This window comes from Dreissena polymorpha, chromosome 3 (assembly GCF_020536995.1).
Source record: "Dreissena polymorpha isolate Duluth1 chromosome 3, UMN_Dpol_1.0, whole genome shotgun sequence".
NCBI lineage: Eukaryota > Metazoa > Mollusca > Bivalvia > Myida > Dreissenidae > Dreissena > Dreissena polymorpha.
Genome location: NC_068357.1, coordinates 108,014,752 through 108,039,038, shown reverse-complemented (window position 1 = coordinate 108,039,038; position 24,287 = coordinate 108,014,752). Strand labels below are relative to the sequence as shown.

The 24,287-nt window shown below is 40.5% G+C and overlaps 1 protein-coding gene across 1 annotated transcript in view; it reads left to right on the top strand.

Moving 5' to 3' along the window:
* The window catches only part of LOC127870922 (enhancer of mRNA-decapping protein 4-like), a 143,949-nt gene that overhangs the window by 105,177 nt on the left and 14,485 nt on the right, over window positions 1–24,287 (top strand). The window contains exons 25-30 of the mRNA XM_052413498.1: window positions 6,392–6,536; window positions 14,812–14,955; window positions 19,865–19,980; window positions 21,208–21,373; window positions 23,109–23,295; window positions 24,050–24,266. Of these exons, the coding sequence (XP_052269458.1) occupies window positions 6,392–6,536; window positions 14,812–14,955; window positions 19,865–19,980; window positions 21,208–21,373; window positions 23,109–23,295; window positions 24,050–24,266 (975 nt within the window). The remainder of the gene's footprint in view (window positions 1–6,391; window positions 6,537–14,811; window positions 14,956–19,864; window positions 19,981–21,207; window positions 21,374–23,108; window positions 23,296–24,049; window positions 24,267–24,287) is intronic.

Sequence of the window (24,287 nt, the reverse complement as noted above, 5' to 3'; positions counted from 1 at the left end):
TTTGAAGTTTATGAGCTTGTTTCACATCTGAGCCTGCATTATAATGTGAGGACCCATAGTTTGTCCCAGCACTTTTACCTAATTTGTTTAAACGACTGACAAAAGTTGCGATGAATTTTTTACCCCCGGTTTGAATAATCTGCGTATATTGTTTTAATAGCTTAATTACGTTACCTGCTATCATATTGCTTACCTACTCCGAAGGATTGTAATTCATCAGGAAACTTTCTGTCAAAAGAATCCCACACTTTTCATAAACCCGTCGGTCAGGTCAGAACGGTCACATAGTGCCGTGTAGCCGTATAACCAAAACGGGATATTACCCAGAATCACTCTTATTCCGGATGTGTTATACAAAGGCCGACATTTTTGTTATTTACTTAAGTGTTGCTTCTGTTTCGCTGGATTCTTCTGTTTAACAGAATAGAGAAGTTTTTGTATTGCGTTAAAACATTCTCCGTATATATATCCGTTTATTTCTGTATTGTTTTGTGTATTTGTTTCTTTGTTCAAGGCAAAATATGCCTTAAACACGTGGCTCATGTGGACACATAAGGGCAGCATGGGACAACCATGGTAGCTGCCTGTCGTGTGCAGGATGTACCCAGGATAACTGCTGCCCTTTCTGTGAGCATTGGTCTGCAGATACCTGGGCCATCAAGCGTCGACCTTTTAAGAGTCGTAGACGCAACATGCATTGTTCAGATCAAAGTAGGGAAAGTTCCGTTTGTCGGGACTTTTCACCACGCGATCTTGACCATATGCCATTAGGAGATGCCATGCATCGGTCCTTGCCTGGTGACGACACCGGACAAAATTTGCCCAGTCTGTTTACTCCTCCACCTCGGGCTCATCGTCTACTTCAACTAGCCCTCATCATTATCACCCTCACCGAGTGTTTCTCGGCGTAGATTGCCTCGTAAAGAGCGATCACGCCAGCGCTCTGGGAGACGTTGATCAGGAAACATCATTCCCAGCGCCGCCGAACAGTGTCTCGGCATCGCAGGGATAAGGGACATAGACCTTCCTCTATTAGGCGCTCTCGGACTCCTAGGTCCCCTAGTCGATCCTTCTCTGAGGAATCTATTGACGCCCTTCCACGTGTGTCGGCCTCTATTTTGGCCTCAACACACACTTCAGCCGTTCCTACAACCACTGAGCATAATTTGTATTCAAACTAGTTTGCATACATATCAGGCTCAAGGTACAGGGGTTAATCTAACCACTTCGGCTGCGTTTTCAGCCCCACGGGTCTCTTCCACATTGCATAGAAGTTTACCCTGGGCTGCCGCTACACCATCAAATCCCAATACTTTGTGGATCCAACAGTCGCCGGGAATTTTTGTCCCTTTTTCGACTGATCCTTTACCAGCGGCCGCTGGTATTCAAAGTGAGTCTGCTGACTTGATCTCTGATAGACCTAACTCACCAGCTATATCTTTGATGGTGCCGGAAAACGATTCTCTCATGATAGAAGCGAATGAATCTAGTATTCCTACTTCTGTATCCACCGGTTTCAATCAATCCAATGCTCCCGCAGACGGTTCGATTGAGGCGGGTTCGGAGTCTAATGAGGCCGAACTTTATTATTTGGCCTCCATCAATCAGGTTTACGAACTAATGTTCAATACCTTAGATGAGGACTTCTGCCCCCGCCCTTCCTTGTCTCTCACAGGATCTGCGGTTACCGTTACAGAACAGGTAGCCCGCAGACGAGAGCCTGGCAGGATAAGTAAGGCGACTTCCCGAGTGGATCTCCGCCTTCCTATTGGCACTTCCACAATGGCTGTTTTCCAGTCACTTGAGCCAGCCAATAAGCCATCTCCATGGAAAGCCCCTAAGGAGCTGACGGAGCCTAAACAGATGGACGGCGGGAAAAGTTATAAGGCCCCTGTACCCGACCCTTCTACCGGTTTGGACCTTTCCAAACTTCCGGTTCCTGATGCTGACATTAGTAAGCTGTCACTTACAATGCCTTCATCATCTACTCATACAGCAGTCCCTCTTTCCCTGTTGGAAAATTGGGAGCTGAGAGAACGCCGTTCCATAGGTCTGGCTAACCAGCTAGATCTCATGGCAGCCACAGCCTTAGACTTGGTTTGGGAGCTCTCTGATTCAATCCCAGAGGAGCTCCGTGCCTTGTTGATACATCTTTCACGTACTACGCAGTGTTTATCTCAATGCTGCGTCGTCTATGTCTGAGATGTTAAGGCTTCGGAGAGGCCTCATCCTCTCTTCCTTCCCCAATAATTTCCTTTTGGAAACAGGCGTTAACTCCCTTCAAACTGCTCCACTAACAGCAGATTCTCTTTTCAGAGGGAGGATGCAGTCGGCACTTACTGCTGATCGTGAAGATCAGATACATGCCTCCTTAGCTAGGAGCAACTCTGGTCAGCGCCCTGTGGTTTTTAAGCGCCCTGCTTCTAAGCCCCCAGGAGCCCCACCGGCCAAGAACGCTAAAAGGGACAGTTTCCCTACTAAGCGTCCGTCTGCTCCACGTCAGCCCACAAATAGGCCTCCTTTTCAGAACAGAACATCTTCCTATCGGAAGCCTTCTGTAAACCAAAATTGGAGTAAGGGCAAACCCAATGCGGACAAGAAGTCATTTAATCCTTCTTCCGGCAAGGGTGGACCTCCTAAAGGTCAGCCCTAGGTCATACCCCTTTCTACCGCCACAACCTCCGATGCCGGAGGTACCAGTCCGGGCCAGACTTATGCACTTCGCAAATCGATGGCTCCAAATAACTTCGGACGCGTGGGTTCATTCTCGTCACACAAGGCCTCACTTTTCAATTCGAAAAAAGGCCCCCACTCTCTCGCGTCCCAATAGATCTGGTATCTCCGCATCCACAACTTCCAGACTCCATTCTCGGACTCCTGGAAAAACAGGCGGTAGAAAGGGTTCACGACCCTTGTTCTCCAGGATTTTACAGTCGCCTTTTCCTTGTTCAAAAGAAAAGCGGCTCCTGGAGACCAGTCATAGACTTAAAAGTGTTCAACACGTTTCTAGTCAAACCTACTTTCAAGATGGAGACTCCTGCCTTCATTCAGCGCTCCATCAAACCCATGCACTGGGGGGTTTCCTTGGACCTGGAAGATGCATTCGAGGCCAGGTCTACCAGTTTCGGGCGATGCCCTTTGGATTGGCCACAGCTCCACGAGTTTTTACCAAACTCATGGCCGCAGTGGGCGCACACCTCCGATTACACGGGGTTCAACTGCTTCAGTATTTCGACGATTGGCTCTTAAGCCAGCTCGATTGTCGACTGCTTCTGCTACACCTAGAGTTCTCTTGGAAGGAGCTCCTCTCTTTAGGACTCCTCAATGCAGCCAAGTCAGACCTCATTCCCTCTCAGGATTTCATATTCGTGGGAATGAATTTTCGGACCCACATCAATCGGGTCAGGGTCTCACCGCAACGTGTATCAGACCTCCTTTTGAAGGTCAGATGGGTGCTGTCCCAATGTCATATCACAGCTCAAGATTTCCTCTCACTCAACGGTATTCTGAGCTCTGTAGCAGACTTCGTGCAGTTGGGACGTCTCTTCCTACGTCCTCTTCAGCACTATCTCTCAGCTCGATGGAAATGGTCTCCAGACAATCTGCTAACACAGATTCCCATCCTTCCGTCCTTAGTCCCCCACCTTCAATGGTGGCTAGACGAGGAGACCCTGTTTGCAGGAGTACCGCTTCTTCCCCCGCAACCTTCTTTACATCTCATAACGGATGCAAGCATGGAAGGTTGGGGCGCTCACCTGGAACCCCGCAGCCTGACATTATCAGGATTGTGGTCTCCTCAGGAGTCTCTCCTGCACATAAACAATCTCGAAATGCCAGCAGTCTTTCTAGCTGTTTCTCAATTCCAATCACATCTTCGGGACTCCTGTGTGATGGTATCGACAGACAATACATCAGTCGTGGCTTACATCCAGAAACAGGGCGGTACACACTCTCACTCCCTGTATCTGGAAACAATGAGCTTACTTGTTCTTTGCAAGAGCCTCAACGTCTCTCTCTTGTCCAAACACATACCAGGTCGTCTCAACGCCCTGGTGGACGGTTTGTCTCGCAAACACCAGTTACTTCCATCGGAGTGGACACTTCATCAGGAAGTGGCCAACCAGATATTCCTCACATTCGGTTATCCACTGGTCGACCTATTTGCGACCAGAGACAACCACAGACTTCCTCTGTATGTGAGTCCAGTGTACGAACCAGCAGCGTGGGCGGTAGACGCGCTTTCGTTCGATTGGGATCAACTGGACGCTTACGCTTATCCCCCACCCATTCTAATTCCCCAAATCTTAGGGAAAATCAGTGTGAGCTCTTGCCGGATCCTCCTGATAGCCCCTTGTGGCCCAGGAGATCCTGGTTCAACGACCTTCTCGGTCTCCTGTGCGAATTTCCCAGGAAACTCCCGCACAGGTCAGATTTTCTATCTCAGAGAGGCAGATTTCAAGTGGACTCAGACATGTTCCACTTACACGTCTGGCCGTTATCAGGCAATCCCTGCAGAAGAAACGCTTTTCTGTCAGGGCTTCAACGCTTGTTGCCTCTGCAAGGAGAAAGTCCACCAGAACAGTCTATGATGCTCGCTGGAAACTCTTCTCTTATTGGTGTGTTCGAGGGAAAATTTACCCCCTCAATCCCTCTGCTAGACGCATAGTGGTTTTTCTAATCTATCTCTTTGATGATAAGAAACTTTCTCTTATCTTCATCAAAGGATACAGATCTGTGCTTTCGCATACCTTGGCTTTTCGTAAGTCATCACAAGTCTGTGCTGACCCAGCCATTTCGGAACTGATCCGAGCCATGGAACTTAAACGTCCTGTGTCTCGTTCTCTTACCCCCAAAAGGGATTTGGCTTGTGTTCTTGGATCGCTTATTAAAGCTCCCTATGAACCCCTTAATCAGGCTTCTTTACAGTTCCTAACCTGGAAGACCGTTTTCCTTTTTACCATGGCTTCATCCAAACGTAGAAGTGAAATTCATGCTCTTTCTATCGAAGAAAGCCATCTTCGTTTTGATTCCTCCGATGGCTCTGTCACTTTGTTGTGTCAGCCAGGATTCCTTGCTAAAAATCAACTCCCCTCAATGGCTTCTAAACCCTTCAAGGTCCCAAGTCTTTCTAGAACTTGTGGAAATGAAGATGAAGATAGACTCCTCTGCCCTGTCAGGTCTTTGAAGTTCTATCTTAGTAGACTTAAGTCTATTCGAGGTTCTCGCAAGAGACTCTTCGTTCCCTTAAAAGGGGGGGGCGATGTGTCTGCGGCTTCTATTTCCCGTAGGGTAGCCTCGACTATAAAAAGGGCTTACTCTTCTCTTTCTTCAAGGGATTCATCCCTTTTTAAGATAAGACCGCATGAATTACGAGCAATGTCGGCTTCGTGGGCATATATTAATCATACCCCACTCTCTGACGTGCTTTAAGCTGCTTTCTGGAGGAATCAGACCACTTTTTCATCTTTTTATCTTCGTTCTCTGGAGTGCCAACAGGACAACTTGTATTTGTTGGGCCCCCTTGTGGTTGCACATACGGTAGTATCTTCTACGGCATAGGTATATTACGCTTATCCGTGAATTAAGTTAATACCGTAATAACGAAGATTAGCTGAGAACCCGAGATATGGGTTCCGCTGTGATGGGGAGATTTTCGCGAACCTTCCCGCCGCAGCTGCAATGTCAGCAATATGATATCAGGTAACGTAATTAAGCTATTAAAACAAATTTTTCTAGTAAAATTCATTTTAATTAGTAATTACTTACCTGCTATCGGTAAGTCCCACCTCCCACCCGGCTCTTCGTCTAATATTTTCATATTGTTTATTGGAATAAGAGTGATTCTGGGTAATATCCCGTTTTGGTTATACGGCTACACGGCACTATGTGACCGTTCTGACCTGACCGACGGGTTTATGAAAAGTGTGGGATTCTTTGAACAGAAAGTTTCCGGATGAATTACGATCCTTCGGATTAGGTAAGTAATATGATAGCAGGTACGTAATTACTAATTCAAATGAATTTTACTAGAAAAATTTGTTTTAATCCTGTCTAAGGTAAAAAAAATAATAATTCAAAGAGAAGCATAAGGGGACATTGTGTTTCTGACAAACACATCTCTTGTTCATTATATCTTTAATTTCAAGCTATTTAGTTGTTACATGTTGAACAGGGTTTGTATTCAACAAACAATTGTTAGACATTAAGTCTGGGAATCAATAATAATCTTCGAATTGGAATATGAAAGAATTACTTCAATAGTTACTCTAATTTTGCCTTAACTACCTCTATCTACATAATAATTCAGGCAAACCATTTATTTAAGAACATTATCACCAGTATTGGTGGTGGCCTGTATATATTTAAACGCTAAATTTATGTTTTACTGCAGCTGCAGCGGCGACAGCACGAACAAGAGCAGTTGAGGGCGGTGTCGGAGGGCTCCCAGCCGAGCATCGAGGAGCATCTTGGGAAGCTCGAAAACATTGTCACCTCTCGAGTCGAGCGCCTCTTTAACCAGCACTCACAGAAAGAAGGTACCCTTATAAACTGTTGTGGTTGTTAATGGATTGCCAATCAAAAACAAAGTTTGAAATTGTGAGATAGTACAGGTGTTTTTATCCCCCGCCAGAGGCGGAGGGATATTGTTTTGGCGTTGTCTGTCCGTCCGGCTGTCCGTCCGTCCGGCACTTTTGTGTCCGGAGCCATATCTTGGAACTGCTTTGGCGGATTTCATTGAAACTTCGTATGAGTATATATATGCATAAGAGGATGATGCACGCCAAATGGCATTGTACACCATCTGTTAAAAACAGAGTTATGGCCCTTTGTATCTTGAAAAAATGCTTTTTACTATAGGCACTTTTGTGTCCGGAGCCATATCTTGGAAATGCTTTGGTGGATTTCATTGAAACTTGGTATGAGTATATATATGCATAAGAGGATGATGCTCGCCAAATGGCATTGTACACCATCTGTTAAAAACAGAGTTATGGCCCTTTGTATCTTGAAAAAATGCTTTTTACTATAGGCACTTTTGTGTCTGGAGCCATATCCTGGAAATGCTTTGGCGGATTTCATTGAAACTTGGTATGAGTATATATATGCATAAGAGGATGATGCACGCCAAATGGCATTGTACACCATCTGTTAAAAACAGAGTTATGGCCCTTTGCATCTTGAAAAAATGCTTTTTACTATAGGCACTTTTGTGTCCGGAGCCATATCTTGGAAGTGCTTTGGCGGATTTCATTGAAACTTGGTATGAGTATATATATGCATAAGAGGATGATGCAAGCCAAATGGCATTGTACACCATCTGTTAAAAACAGAGTTATGGCCCTTTGTATCTTGAAAAAATGCTTTTTACTATAGGCACTTTTGTGTCCGGAGCCATATCTTGGAAGTGCTTTGGCGGATTTCATTGAAACTTGGTATGAGTATATATCCCCCGCCTCTTCCGTCTATCCATCTGTCAGTATGTTCATCCGTCCGATTTGCACCCATCCTCAAACAAAGCACATGTTGCGGGGGATATCAATTCTACAAATTTGCTTGTTTTTTGTACATATAGGGGGGTTCTTTGTTTGTAAACAATACAGTACTTTTTTCCATTAAGACATAAGCCAATGGATGCACATGAACATATTGTAAGCCGAGCGGTATCGATGATGTTGCATTTTATTTATTCAGAACTCAAACGCATTAAAAAGAAGTCAGGATGGTTTCTGTAACTATTTATTTATTAGGGCAGAAGCTTAACGTTTGCCATATAAACAGTACTATGAGTGGTTAATTAAACAACAAGTATGATATTAACTATTTGAACAGCAGTTCAGATTAAATAAAGCGATGAAATTAGTCGTCACTCTTTATAGTTATTCTAAATAGTATTTAATGCAGATGCAAAATGTCAGTTAGAACTAGTCAGAACTATGACATACAGATGTAGATTAAACGTAGGTAAGTGAGTCGTATATGTTAGTGTTTACCTTTGTTGGCTTTTGACATCTTAAATGGGTTGTTAAGTAATGAGCGACTATTCTGGGTCAAGTCACTACTGACTAGTGAGTTACGACTGACTTCATCATCAACCACAGCTCTATTTATAAGCAGTTGCTGAGGCTGGGCGTTGCTGGCGACCAATCAGAGCCAGACTTTCATGAAAGTATTTAACTATGTAAAACGGTTTAAGCAACATTAACAACATTTGCATTAACAGCATTGCAAGTCTAACAAGAAAGCATTACATCAATAAAAAGCTCAGAAAATATTATGCATAACTATACAATGCTTTCATTACATTTCTCAATCATAATAATAATATTTCATCTAACAGATAGTGAAAGCAATGCGAAAGCATTGCGCAAAAATACTTGAAATAGTTCCCCACCAGCATTAATATCTGACAGGACTGCTAACTGTATAAGTAACATTGTAACAATAAAACAGTTAACAGGTCATAATACTACACATAAACATTGGGAAAACACATTTCTTCGATAAGATATAACTTATTCGCGTAGAATTAACTTGCTATGTCATAACCTTCGACATTGCAAATGGCGGACATTTTGGAACATTTAACCCGCGTTCGATTCAATGCTGGCGATTCAAATTACAAGTAATGGATATTCAATAATGGAGAAAGCATTAACTGGATTTAACAAACATTTGATAATGGTTGTTAAACCAGATAACAACAAGGAAAATTTGGATTATTAAAGTTTAACAGGTAAGGCATTCTTAAGTGTACATATTTCGGACGTGTATAGTATTCGGATACAGGGTATTACACTTCCCCCACCTTAAAGACATAAACTTCTCCTGAAGTTTGAAGTAAAAATTTAAACTTACAGATATATACAAATTTGAAATGAAAGAATAACAATTACTGAACAATTAACACATTAATAACAATGCATAAATAACACTACATTTCTGTTTCAGGTACAATCAAGTCTTCTCAGTGCTTTGATTTCAGACACAGTTTATGAAGCTCACCCTAGTTTGCAGACTCAAGAACAATTATGCAAGAACTAGTATCACGTAAATGTATTTGTTTTACCCAATTAAAGGTTACGTTCTTTAACAAACAAAAAAAAAGTCAATACAAGTTATTTATTGAAAACAGAATATCTCAAAATATTATTTTAAAACACTTAATTACACATAAACATTTAATCAATTACCATACTTACAATATAGTATGAGCTCATACTTTAAACTCACACACAATAATGTCTATGCAAATAATTAATCAATTTTGAAATGTCAGTTCGCGAGACATCAGCAAACTGGCACATGGCATCAGAGATCACAGGCAGGATTGGAACGAAACGTCAGAAGGCAGGAACAGAGCATCAGGACAGCAACAGGGCATCAGGGTCTTTGGCAGGGCGTCGGTTAACTGTCAGGGCAGCAAGGCAACAGGACATCGGAATCAGGGCAGCAAGGTAGCAGGACATCAAAATCAGGGCAGCAAGGTAACAGGACATCGGAATCAGGGCAGCAAGGTAACAGGACATCGGAATCAGGGCAGCAAGGCAACAGGACATCAAAATCAGGGCAGCAAGGTAACAGGACATCGGAATCAGGGCAGCAAGGTAGCAGGACATCGGAATCAGGGCAGCAAGGCAACAGGACATCAAAATCAGGGCAGCAAGGTAACAGGACATCGGAATCAGGGCAGCAAGGTAGCAGGACAGCGGAATCAGGGCAGCAAGGTAACATAATGGTTTTATTCAGACGTTAGCCTCAATGGGACGGCATCACCTGTGTTAATTCTATGCTTGACCAGATTAGTGAGGCCAATATCCTCTGATGACTGAGAAAATACGTTTTGATATTTACACAGAAGATCAACAAATTCGGATTTTTCCTGATCATTTAAGTGCTGAGAGCTCCTCTCATAGAGGTCAACAAGATGGTCTGGCAAAAATTCTTCATTATGTTGTTCTTGGACACAGGCAACCCTCTCAATAGGCTGCATAGGAGGTTCAAAATAAGACTCACATGTCCCCAGGTTTGTATTTTTATACAGTCTGACAGATGAATTGCCATAGTTAAGTACAGTCATTACTGGATCAGAAGAGATGCTCACAACACCACCCATCAAGCTTATCTCTTTTGTAGCCATCAAATGAAAAGATGGTTCAACCAAACCAAGCTCGGATAAATGCTCTTTTTGTGGAATTTTAATAGGAACCATCATCGTGCTGTTCGCAGGAATCTCAACTGTTTGCTGTAATTCAACTCTACAGATATGCAAAGCCTGACCACCAGTCCACAATGGTACTACATCACCACCCATCATGAGACATGAACGTTTGTAGTTGATGCTATCAACATTAGCCCTCAGAAAATCTTGACCTAATATCCCATCAGCCTCTATGTCACAGACCACAAATGACACAGCAAAACACTCGTTTCCTATAGGAACTAATAGATCAACATTTCCAACAACTCTCATGGCCTCACCGTTTACTGTCTTAAGCACGTTTAATTGGGGACGGACGTGAAAAATGTTCTTAGGATCAAATTTCTTTAAGCTTTTCTCAGACAAGAGAGAAGTTGTAGCACCACAATCTATTAAAAAGTTGATTTCCACCGACCCAACATGAGTCGTCAGGTAAAATCCGTTGTCAAGTTTGTTGAATTGAGATCCCGATCTTGCAGTGTGCACATTATCGGAAGGAATATTATCTTTAGGCCGTCGAAATGACTTCGTCGACTCCTGGCCCGTGGAGCCGACGGCAACTAGTTTTCCTGGTCGTTGGGAGTGGCATTCCTTGTGTAAGTGTGGGTATCAATGGTGTTGGTGCTCGGGACGTTGGAGTCTTGTCGGTCTTCATTGCGCGAACGATTTGCATGTAGCAGTCGCTCATTCACGTATTCTTGTGGCGGTTGGGCATTCTGTTGCCGTCCGTGTTGATGAACATGCGGATATGGACCCCCGTAGTGCGATCGGTTGGTGTTATATGACATGTTCATATGATTGTTCTGCGGTCTAGACTGCGGCTGTGGTCGACCAGATGGGTGTCTAAAATGTGGGCTTTGGCGTCTTGTGTGATTCATGTTTTGTGGGCACGATTTCCAGAAGTGTTCAGTAGAATTGCACCCATAACACTTCTTTGGTACTGATTGTGGAGAATTGCGGGACTCGAGGTTGCTAAGTCTATCGGTTATTTGTTTTAACGCCGATTCGACACTAGTGTCAACATTGCATGCCCTAATATTAGTTGTTGACGTTCCGAGGATGGACTCGTAGCGCTCAATGACGGCTACGGCCTCAATTATGTTAGTGCAGTTACGGTCAATGCATCTGCATTTCATGTCATTGGGGATCAGCTTGTACAGTTGGTGTAACGCTAACTGCTCTTGTGAGCGGTGATCAAATTCACTGTATGCTTTTTGTGCGAGCTGACGTATATCATGTGCTAGCGACGAAATGCTCTCGTCCTTCACACGCCTGCGTTCCTCGAATTTTGTTAACCACATATATTGATGTTTTCCTGCGGTGCCAAATCTATTGTTAAGTCATGAAGACAATATGCGGTAATCGCGGCGTTCCTGTTCTGGGAGAGACATGTAATACGTTCTGGCAGTGCCACGTAAACTGGAGGAAAGCATCAACACTTTAGTTCGCATGTCCCACCCACTCAATTCAGCGCAGTCCTCAAAGTGTGACACGTAAGACTCAAAGGGGCCAGAGCCTTCGTAAGTGTCTGGTTTAACGTGCATGTGGTGTGGTGATGACATGTAGGCGTGTGGAACATTGTCGCCGTGCCCAAATCGTCTATCATTTTGATATGTGACGGGAGTGTCTCTGGTATAGGGGGCGTTCTGTTGTGCTGCGTGCCTGTTGTTATTTGACGCGTCGCGGGTCTCTACACTTCCGGTATACGGAGTGCTTTCATGCACGATGCCCGTGATTATTGGTTGATCACCCCTGCATTCACGTCGAAATATCGGTCTACATTCATTAATATCATTTTCCCTTAGTAAAGACTCCTCGTGTGCGGACCCATGTGTGCGTTGAATATCAAAAGATATATCGGGATCTGGCGAAGAGGCCATGATAAAAAATTGTATTGTGTCTTGAGAGACCAGAAGGTTATTAATCTTATTGTCAATAAACTATTATTTAATTACTGTTGTTCACTTATTATATGACAGTGAAAAAAAATGCAAGGTGTGAGCCGTGGACAGATGCTAAAAATCTATCCGTATCCCACTTCTGACACCAAAATTGTAAGCCAAGCGGTATCGATGATGTTGCATTTTATTTATTCAGAACTCAAACGCATTAAAAAGAAGTCAGGATGGTTTCTGTAACTATTTATTTATTAGGGCAGAAGCTTAACGTTTGCCATATAAACAGTACTATGAGTGGTTAATTAAACAACAAGTATGATATTAACTATTTGAACAGCAGTTCAGATTAAATAAAGCGATGAAATCAGTCGTCACTCTTTATAGTTATTCTAAATAGTATTTAATGCAGTTGCAAAATGTTAGTTAGAACTAGTCAGAACTATGACGTACAGATGTAGATTAAACGTAGGTAAGTGAGTCGTATATGTTAGTGTTTACCTTTGTTGGCTTTTGACATCTTAAATGGGTTGTTAAGTAATGAGCGACTATTCTGGGTCAAGTCACTACTGACTAGTGAGTTACGACTGACTTCATCATCAACCACAGCTCTATTTATAAGCAGTTGCTGAGGCTGGGCGTTGCTGGCGACCAATCAGAGCCAGACTTTCATGAAAGTATTTAACTATGTAAAACGGTTTAAGCAACATTAACAACATTTGCATTAACAGCATTGCAAGTCTAACAAGAAAGCATTACATCAATAAAAAGCTCAGAAAATATTATGCATAACTATACAATGCTTTCATTACATTTCTCAATCATAATAATAATATTTCATCTAACACATAGTGAAAGCAATGCGAAAGCATTGCGCGAAAATACTTGAAATAGTTCCCCACCAGCATTAATATCTGACAGGACTACTAACTGTATAAGTAACATTGTAACAATAAAACAGTTAACAGGTCATAATACTACACATAAACATTGGGAAAACACATTTCTTCGATAAGATATAACTCTTTCGCGTAGAATTAACTTGCTATGTCATAACCTTCGACATTGCAAATGGCGGACATTTTGGAACATTTAACCCGCGTTCGATTCAATGCTGGCGATTCAAATTACAAGTAATGGATATTCAATAATGGAGAAAGCATTAACTGGATTTAACAAACATTTGATAATGGTTGTTAAACCAGATAACAACAAGGAAAATTTGGATTATTAAAGTTAAACAGGTAAGGCATTCTTAAGTGTACATATTTCGGACGTGTATAGTATTCGGATACAGGGTATTACACTATTTCATTAAAAATAATATATTTTCTCGATTTTTTTCTTTAGCCAATGGAAACACATTGACACGTTTGAGTTAAAAATAATCTTATTGCTAAAACTTTATTTTTGTATAAAATCCTTGTTTTTTAGGCTCCCTGGTAGAGTGGTAAAAGCAGTCTCACTGTCCATCTGTCTGTCCCGCATTCTGTTTCTGGTGTATTTTTCCTAACAGCTTCCAGATATTAACCTTATTATTAGTGTATGAGTCTCACTGTCCATCTGTCTGTCCCGCATTCTGTTTCTGGTGTATTTTTCCTAACAGCTTCCAGATATTTACCTTATTTTTTGTGGGTGAGTCTACCTGCATAACTTACTGATCAAGTTTAAATTCTGCTCTGGTCAATTGATTTTTTTGCAAAGTTACTGCCCTTGGACATTTCTCAAGAATAACAGTTTTCCAGAATTTTTTCCAAATGTCTTTCAGATACTTATCTTATTTTTTGTTTTTAAACCTTCCTACATGACTTACAGATCAAGTTCCAGTTTCATTCCGGTTCATTGTGCTTTGACAAAGTAACAGGTCTTGAACCAGTTTTTCTTGAATAACACTTTTGAGGAAAAAAATCCAAAATGCTTTCAGATACTTACATACATGCCATACATCCTGGATCATCCGGGACTGTCCAGGAAATACAGACTCTGTCAAATGTCCCGCATTTGATTAAAAACCTGTATGTTCCTTATCTAGGCATGCGAATCTGTGCTTGCCACTAATATTGCACCGTCTCCAAAGCAATGCCTGTCCGATTAGGCTATGTGTCAAAATCGATCAATTAACGTGGGATCCTGTTATCTTGTTGATTGCCTCGCAATCACAGTCAAACAAAAGGGGTTTATTTGTTGTTAATTGGCTGTTATAACTATGCTCAAATTTTATGGCTGTGTTGTTTTATTCTAGTTTATTTGTCTTGTTCAAAATGATTTTATGTGCATTGATCTTATGGATGTTAAATTTGTTTATTACAGGTAAGCTACAAGAGTAAACCTAATTAGATATCACGAAAGAATGCGTACCAAAAATGCATATATATATACATATATATATATCGCTATACGTATACATGTCCCTGACAATTGGCAAAAGTCCCAGAAATTTTAGTACAATGTCCCGGAATCGGTCTGAAAATTTATGGCATGAATGGATACTTACCTGATCGTTGGAATGTATGTCTACTTGCATGGTTCTCAGATCAAGGTTGAGCTTTGTTATGGTCTATTGATATTTTACAAAGGTATGAGCCTGGGGCTTTGTGTTTCGCAAACACAGTCTGTGTTCTTGCAGACAGTTTGATTCTATTTGGCGTGTATCACATAATGTATTACAAAAGTAGATATAAACACACCACATATTCCTATTTCTTTCCCACATTTCAGCTCAGCGTGTTCAGGACATACTGCGTCAGTCAGACATCCGGGACGAGAGGAAGCACGAGAGGCTCTGTACCTCGGTCACCGCCACCATCACCACCAACGTGAATACCCAGCTGGAGAAACTTGTGAGGAGCACTGTAGTGCCCAGTAAGTGTGTAGAGAACTTATGCAGTGTTTTTTTTTCATTCAAAATTGAGTCCAGTTATCGGCCCGATTTCAAATGAAAAAAGTATATATTTTTCCCAAATGAGAGCTAAAAATGGAAGGTTTAAAAAAATATCTCTCAATATTGTGTTCAACTTCAATCCATATTAGTTCAACCTCAGTAAATATAATAGTGAAAACTCTTGTATTCTCTATTTTTTGCAAACAACAAAAAAACTTTTTTCCCAATTTAAGTCAAAACGTCGCAAATATCCCAATTGGGACCCGGCCCAATTCCCAGAATGGTTAAAAAAAACACTTAATGAAAGATCTAGTGTATAGAACTTTTGGAAAGATCTTGTGTGTATATAAATTATGGAAAGATCTACAGTGTATAGAACTTATGGTAAGATCAAGAGTGTATAGAGCTTAATGAAAGATATAGAGTGTATAGACCTTTTGGAAAGATCTTGAGTGTATATAAATTATGGAAAAATCTACAGTGTAGAACTTATGGAAAGATCTAGAGTGTATTGACCTTTTGGAAAGATCTGGAGTGTATTGAACTTGTGGAAAGATATAGAGTGTATAGAACTTATGGAAAGGTCTAGAGTGTATAGAACTTATGGAAAGATCTAGAGTGTATAGAACTTCTGGAAAGGTCTAGAGTGTATAGAACTTTTGGAAAGATTTAAAGTGTATAGAACTTATGAAAAGGTATAGAGTGTATAGAGCTTATGGAATGATCTAGAGCAAAATATCAGGGTACTGCCCCAGCGAGAGATTTTATGCCCCCCTTCGAAGAAGAGGGGGTATATTGTTTTGCACATATAGTCCGTCCGTCGGTCCACCAGATGGTTTCCGGATGATAACTCAAGAACACTTGGGCCTAGGATCATGAAACTTCATAGGTTTATTGATCATGACTGGCAGATGACCCTTATTGATTTTCAGGTCACTAGGTCAAAGGTCAAGGTCACAGTGACTCAAAATAGTAAAATGGTTTCCGGATGATAACTCAAGAATGCTTTGGCCTAGGATCATGAAACTTCATAGGTACATTGATCATGACTGGTAGATGAACCCTATTGATTTTCAGGTCACTAGGTCAAAGGTCAAGGTCACAGTGACTCTAAATAGTAAAATGGTTTCCGGATGATAACTCAAGAATGCTTACGCCTAGGATCATGAAACTTCATAGATACGTTGATCATGACTGGTAGATGACCCCTATTAATTTTCAGGTCACTAGGTCAGAGGTCAAGGTCTCAGTGACTCGAAACAGTAAAATGGTTTCCTGATGATAACTCAAGAATAGTTAGGCCTAGGATCATGAAACTTTATAGGTTCATTGATCATGACTGGCAGATGACCCCTATTGATTTTCAGGTCACTAGGTCAAAGGTCAAGGTCACAGTGACAAAAAACGTATTCACACAATGGCTCCCACTACAACTGACAGACCATATGGGGGGCATGCATGTTTTACAAACAGCCCTTGTTCTTCTTTAGCAGGGTCCTTATTAAGGATCCTTCATGCAAGAGAAAGGCCCCTTCCTTAAAATGAATTTCTTTAAAATTATGCAATTTTCCCCTTGCTTTGGGAAATTCTTTCCCCTTGCTCAGTTTTGTTGGTAATTTTTTCCCTAAAATGGAAGGCCAGACCCTTTCCCCATATCAAGAAAAAAGCCCAGCCTGCACTAAGAGCGGGGTATACAGGATCCATTTGGTATTTTTTATGCCCCCCTTCGAAGAAGAGGGGGTATATTGCTTTGCTCATGTCGGTCGGTCTGTCAGTCGGTCGGTCTGTCGGTCCGTCAACCAGGTGGTTGTCAGATGATAACTCAAGAACGCTTGGGCCTAGGATCATGAAACTGCATAGGTACATTGATCATGACTCGCAGATGACCCCTATTGATTTTGAGGTCACTAGGTCAAAGGTCAAGGTCACAGGTGAAGGTCACAGTTACTGGAAATAGGCGTTTTAAGGATTTAGCATGGTTCAAACAAGGGAAACAACTACCGTTTATGCATGTTCTTTTTGTTACAGCATTTGCCTCCCTTGTAATATATTTAAATTTTACACCACCACCACCACCACCACCACCACCACCACCATGGCTGCTACTACAACTTATAGCCCATATAGGGGGGCATGCATGTTTTACAAACAGCCCTTGTTTTTGTCAGTACCTCAGCGATTTCTGTCATGATATCTTCAGATTGGGAATTATAGGTTCAATTGCTTAGTATGCATTTCACAAACCAAGTCAAATATCCATTTACAGTCATTTTTGCATGAAATGTTCAGTTTAAGTGCTCATTTTATTTGTCCACATGCATTTAATGCACTTTGGAACAGAATTTACAAAATTGTCCTTTCTTTTGGGAAATTTTCAGATGGGAATTTGTAGTTTTTCCTCAATTGGAAATTTTGTTGTTTTTTCTCAATTGGGAAAGAACCTTTTAAGGGCATTATATAAAGAGGAAAAATAATTGCTGGAACAAACCCAAACTTGTCTGACAAAGTTCTTCTACCCCTTCCAACACACAAGATTCAAACTGTCCTTTATTGTTCCTTATTTCTTGTTATGCATGGATATGCATTTTTTTCAATCCTGCATTATAAAAAGAACGAAGTTTAAATTACATAATAATTTCAACTTTCAACCACATATTGTGATCTGCTAATTTCAGGAAAAAACTAAAATTACAGTTGATGAACAAATATTCCATGTTTAGCTCATCTATTTTTATGCCCCGGATCAAATGATCGGGGGTATATTGTTTTTTGCCTGTCTGTCTGTCTTTCTGTCTTTTTGTATTTCTGTCTGTCATTCGGTCCCAAAACTTTAACCTTACAGTAAAGTTTTGCAATAACTTTTGAAATATTGAACATAGCAACTTGATATTTGGCATGCATGTGTATCTCATGGAGCTGCACATTTTGAGTGGTGAAAGGTCAAAGATCATCTTTCAAGGTCAAAGGTCAGAAATTTAAAACTTTAATATCGTAAAGTTTTGCAATAACTTTTGAAATATTGACCTTGCAACTTGATATTTGGCATGCATGTGTATCTCATGGAGATGCTCATTTTGAGTGGTGAAAGGTCAAGGTCATCCTTAAAGGTCAAAGGTCAAAAATGTTAAATTTTAATATAGTAAAGTTTGGCAATAACTTTTGAAATATTGAACATAGCAACTTGATATTTGGCATGCATGTGTATCTCATGGAGCTGCACATTTTGAGTGGTGAAAGGTCAAGGTCAACATCATCCATCAAGGTCAAAGGTAAAAAAAAAAATTGCGGCGCATTAGGGAGCATTGTTTTTCTGACAAACACATCTCTTATTTAATAAAAGAATTATTAACTCATCTATTTTTTTTTTTAATGATGAGCATTTGTCATCAACTTGGCGTCGGCATCCGTTTAAGTTTTGTGTTTAGGTCCACTTTTCTCACAAAGTATCAAAGCTATTGCATTCAAACTTGGTACATTTACTAACTATCATGAAGGGACTGGGCAGGCAAAGTTAGATAACTCTGGCGTGCATTTTGACAGCATTATGTGTCCTTTTCATACTTAGAAAATTGAAAATTTGGTTAAGTTTTATGTTAAAAGTCCTTCATAAAGAATCAAAGCTATTGCATTCAAACTTGGTACACTTACTTACTATCATGAGTGGACTGGGCAGGCAAAGTAAGATGACTCTGGCGTGCATTTTGACAGAATTATGTGCCCTTTTAATACTTAGAATATTAAAAATTTGGTTAAGTTTTGTGTTTAGGTCCACTTTATTCCTAAAGTATCAAAGCTATTGCTTTCATACTTGCGACATTTACTTACTATCATAAGGGGACTGTGCAGGCAAAGTTATGTAACTCTGACTGGCATTTTGACAGAATTATGGCCGCTTCATACTTAGAAAATGGAAAATTTCGTTGAAGTTTTGTGTTTATGGCCGCTTTACTCCTAAAGTATCATAGCTATTGCTTTCAGACTTGGAACACTCACAAACTATCATAAGGGGACTGTACGGAGCAAGTTGCCTAAATCTGGTTGTCGTTTTGACTGAATTAGGGCCCTTTTTTTACTTAGTTACTTTGAATATATGGTTAAATATGTGTTTACATCCACTTTACTTCTAAAGTATCAAGGCTATTGCTTTCAAACTTCAAATACTTTCATACTATTATGAGGGTACTGTACCTGGCAAGTTGAATTTTACCTTGACATTTGAATGACCTTGACTCCCAAGGTCAAATAATTACATTTTGCAAAAATTGCCATGACTTCTTTATTTATGATCAGATTTGATTGATACTTTGACAAAACAACTCTTACATGACATACTACAATCGACTCCACCCATGCCCCCCGAATCCCCCCCCCAAAAAAAACAAAAAAAAAACAATTTTTGTTTTTCATTTTTTTTTTTTTGGAAAGATAATCTTATTAATGCCCACACCCTCACACTATACCCCCCCCCCAACCCCACCCATACCCCCCCCCAATTTTTTGGGGGGAAACATTATTTTTATTATTTTATTTTTGATAGACCGTCCAAAAAAATAAATAAATTGTTTTTGCATTTTTATTTCTTATTTTTGGAAGATAATGTAATAAATGACCACACCCCCACACTATACACCCCTCTCCACCCCAACCATCCATCTTTTTTGATTGAAGTATTGAGATAGTTCCCTTCACCTTTAAAAAGATAAATAGATGAGCGGTCTGCACCCGCAAGGCGGTGCTCTTGTTAAGATTTTCATATTTAAATGTAGAAAAAGTTAGATTTTATCCGTCTGGTTTTAAAATCAGTCCTTAATTGACTGTATTGCGTCTATTGCCTATTTCATATTTTATGAAAGAGCCAGCGTGCAGCTATAGAAAAACTTATTGATTCAGATATAACCAAAGTACTAGAGCCAGTGCGAGATCAGATCCACCATGACATGGCACAGAAGTTAACAGCCACGGACTCCCTGCTGAAGGACAATATCTCAAAGATGGTTCGATCAAGGGTAGGTAGTTATGCTTTTTACCCTTTCCTGCTCAGAAGCAAATTGAAAATGGCTATGCAACCAGCATAAAAACCAGAACAGCTTGCGAGTAACTGGCAGTCTGTTCAGGTTTAATGCTGTTTGATGCTTATTTGTAACTTAGGATTGGAAATTATTCCTTTCTTATAGGAGTCTTGTAAGAAAGGTTTAAAGTCAATTTGATTGTGTAAGGGACTAACTATTTGTGTTAAGCCTTCACTTCAATATGCATTTTGACGCATTTGCAGTCCCTTAGAAAATCAAATTAAATTTCAGACCCTTTGTACAAGATTCAAGTTTATAAGGCTTCATTTCCAACTGTAAGGTATTGAAGAGCAGCAAACAGCATGAAACTATTACACACTTTCCCTTCCCTTCTGAGCGGGAAAGGATTAATTGGGAAGATACCTTTAGCTTTTTGAGGTCAATAGGTCAAAGGTTAACAGCACATGGGCTGTTAACAGAGAATTTGTTCACAGACCATTTCTACAAAAGGCTTTTGTTGACACTCAAACATTTTTCTGGCTACTTGGGAGGAAAGGGAGATGACTATACATAGAGCTCAAATGTCAAAGTCACAGGGACTTGTAGCAAGAGATGGGTCTCAGTGGGATATCGTGAGAATGCTTTGAACTACAATCATCTAAACTGGTATGCTGGTTATTTACAAGAAAAGTAAGAAGCCTTTTGATTTAGAGGTCAACCATATGGGAGGTCAAGGTCACAGGGGCTTGTATATTTAAACCATTTCAAAACGGATATGTATTTGCACACATTTGTAGTCCCTTAGAAAGTTCTATTTAATTTAAAACCTTTTTTTACTAGATTCAAGTTTTAAAGGCTTCATTTCGAACCCTTATATACTGATGAGCAGCAAACAGCATAAAACCTGAACAGACTGCGAGTTACTCGCAGGCTGTTCTGGTTTTATGCTGTTTGCAGGTAGCCATTTTCACTTTGCAACTGAGTTGGAAAGGGTTAAATCATTTCCAAACGCCAACCATCAAGACCGTACGAGTTGCTGTTCACCTTGCCAAACAGGCTCTGATACTGACAGTGTGCTGTCATCAACAGCAAATTGTCAAAACCATGGGATTAGCTGCAGGCAAGGCAATACAGGCTCCAATTAAGGCAACAAACAGGTAGGTCGTTCAAAATCTTGTGATCCAGTCATTCAATATTGATACTGTGTACATTTTATATCAACAGCAAACCGTGGAGGCCATAGGAGTAGCAGCAGGCAATGCCATTCAGGCCCCAATACAGGCAGCGTACAGGGAGGCCTTCCAGAATCTCGTGATACCGTCCTTTGAGCGTGCCACACAGAATATGATGCAGCAAGTCACAGAGAACTTTCAGAGGGGCACCAAAGAATGTACGAGATATCGCTTTATTGTCAATATAGACTTCCACCGATGAGACATGATATCTCTTACTGGCCCCATCATTATTTGTAAATTGTCAAAGAAAACCTTCATCAATTAAACTTAACTTTATTAAATCATTGCTGACATAACAGTTGTAACACACAGTAAAGTGTCATCATTTATTGTAATGATGTCATTTGATGTTCATTATTTTTTTCTGCCATTTTTAACTCATCTAATTACAAAGTTCTCAGGTTGAGCTATTTTAGTTATCCTATCTCATTATGTGTAAACTCAAGCCGCCATAGGCGTGTGTTGTGTTTCATACGTCGTCATCATTTGCATGTAACTTATTTACACATCACATTTTTCATTCAATCTTGATTACACTTTTTCAGAAATGTTCATCTTGACAATATTTATGATGAGGTAGAATCTGGATCACATGTGACAAAAAACTGTCACCTGCTTAGAAAACCCTTGATACTACTCTAGAGGCCATATTGATGATCAGTTTTAGCTATTATATATGAAATATATATAGTGGAGCTATCCTACTCATCCCGGCGTCGGCAAAACCGTCTGCGTTTCCGTTAGCGTCTGCGTTACCGTGCAAATGTTAAAGTTTTTGTACTACCCCAATTATTTTCATTGTCCCTTGACATATTGTTTTCATATTTTGCATACTTGTATACCAACAACATTACCACACCCCACATTATACCCCCCTCACTCATTGTGAGATTTTAAAATCATTTGGCACATTTGTTCACCATCATTGGAAGGTGTGTCGCACAAAAGAATTACATCAATATCTCCAAGGTCAACACAACTAAAAATAGATTGATTTTTGAAACAAGGGGGGTAACTAAGAACAATCAGTAACAATGAACATTTTGATTTAGAAATCAAGGTCGCCACGAGTAAAAATAGATTGAATTTTACACAAGGGGATAACAATGCACATTTTAAATTGTCTCCCTTTATCAGACTTTTTTTTCAAATTGAAAACCTGGTTTTGTGACAATTTTGGCCCTTGATTTTTAAGGGAGGGGGGGGGGGGGCTGTATGAAAACTATCAGCTGTTGAATAATTCGTGTTTGTAAAATTCATTGTCTTGAATTTTTTATTTTATCAAACCAAATATATTCATCCAATTGATGCAGGGTAAATTATTTGTTTTCTTGGTGATTATGTTTGCAATCAAATATGGGGAACCAAATTTAATCTCACCATTTCATAATCTTTTCCCCACACTGAAGTAAAGTGAACATGGCTGTATTAAGCCAAGATAAAACCAGAACAGTCGGCAAGTATAACTCGCAGTCTGTTCAGGTTTTACGCTGTTTGCTGCTCATCAGGATCTAAAGGTTGGAAAAGCAGCTATTCAACTTATATCTTGTAAGAAGAGTCCTAATTTTAATAGTATTTTTTAAGGGACTACAAACTCGTCAAAGTGTGTATCTGAGATGGAAAGGATTATGAATATGTATGTGCCCCAACCGGGCTAAATGCACGCACATTAAGTGTCCTCCCAGATTAGCCTGTGAAGTTCACATGAATAACATTTTCCCCATTGACTGGATTTTTGTTAAGAAAAGACTTCCTTTAAATGATTTTTTTTAAAAGGTGCTGTTCCCTAATTAGTATGTGCAGACTGCATAAGCTAATCTGGGAAGACACTTGATTCACATGCATTAGGCTCAGTTTTTTGGAGGCTCATATTTACATGCCCCATTGCAGACACACGTCAGTTGGAGTCCCACCTGGAAGGTGTGCGACAGAAGCACCTGGAGTCTCGAGACCCAGTCGTGGCCGAGCTGCGCAGGCTGACAGAATCATTTCAGACGTCAGCCGAGCAACTACAGTCTCACGTCCTCGCCACCATACAGAGTCAGCTCAACAACGAGGTCCAGAAGTCTATGGCTCGGTATGTATTTGGGCTGCGCTCTAGAAAAGCAAGGCTTTATTCATTTGCCTTAAGTGTCAACCCAGATAAGTCTGCACAGGCTAATCAGGAATGACACTTTATGCTCTGTATGTGCTTGAGCCAGGCTCATTTCAACCAATCGGGTTTGAAGAATGTCTGAAACATTCTTATTTTAACCAATCAGGTTGCAAAAGTCTCTACACATGCTCATTTCAACCAATCTAGTTTGAAGAATCTCTGAAACATGTTAATTTTAACCAATCAGGTTTCAAGAGTCTCTTCACATGCTTATTCCAACCAATCAGGTGTGAAGAATCTCTAAAAGCATGCTTATTTTAACCAATCAGGTTGTAAGAATCTCTGACACATGCTTATTTCAATCAATCAGGTTGCAAGAATCTCTGACACATGCTTATTTCAACCAATCAGGTTTGAAGAATCTCTTAAGCATGCTAATTTAAACCAATCAGGTTGCAAGAGTCTGTATACATGTTCATTTCAACCAATCAGGTTTGAAGAATCTCTGACACATGCTTATTTTAACCAATCAGGTTGTAAAAATCTCTGACACATGCTCATTTCAACAAATCAGGTTGCAAGAATCCCTGACACATTCTTAATTTAACCAATCAGGTTGCAAGAGTCTGTCCACATGCTCATTTTAACCAATCAGGTTGCAAGAATCCCTAACACATGCTCATTCAACCCATCAGGTTGTAAACATCTCTGACACATGTTCATTTGAACCAATCAGGTTGCAAGAATCCCTTACACAGTATGTACGAGAGGCAGTCCGTGAGGAGGTGACATCCTCCATGAAGGAGCAGGGAACCAAGATTAGCGACAATGTGATGCTCGCCATGCGCTCAGGGGCAGTAACTCCCATGAGGACGACCCCTGACCCCCAGATGGAGAAGACTCATATTCTGAACCTGCTTCGACAGGGCCAGCTGAACGCCGCTTTTCAACAGGTAAGTGTGAGGTTAACCAGG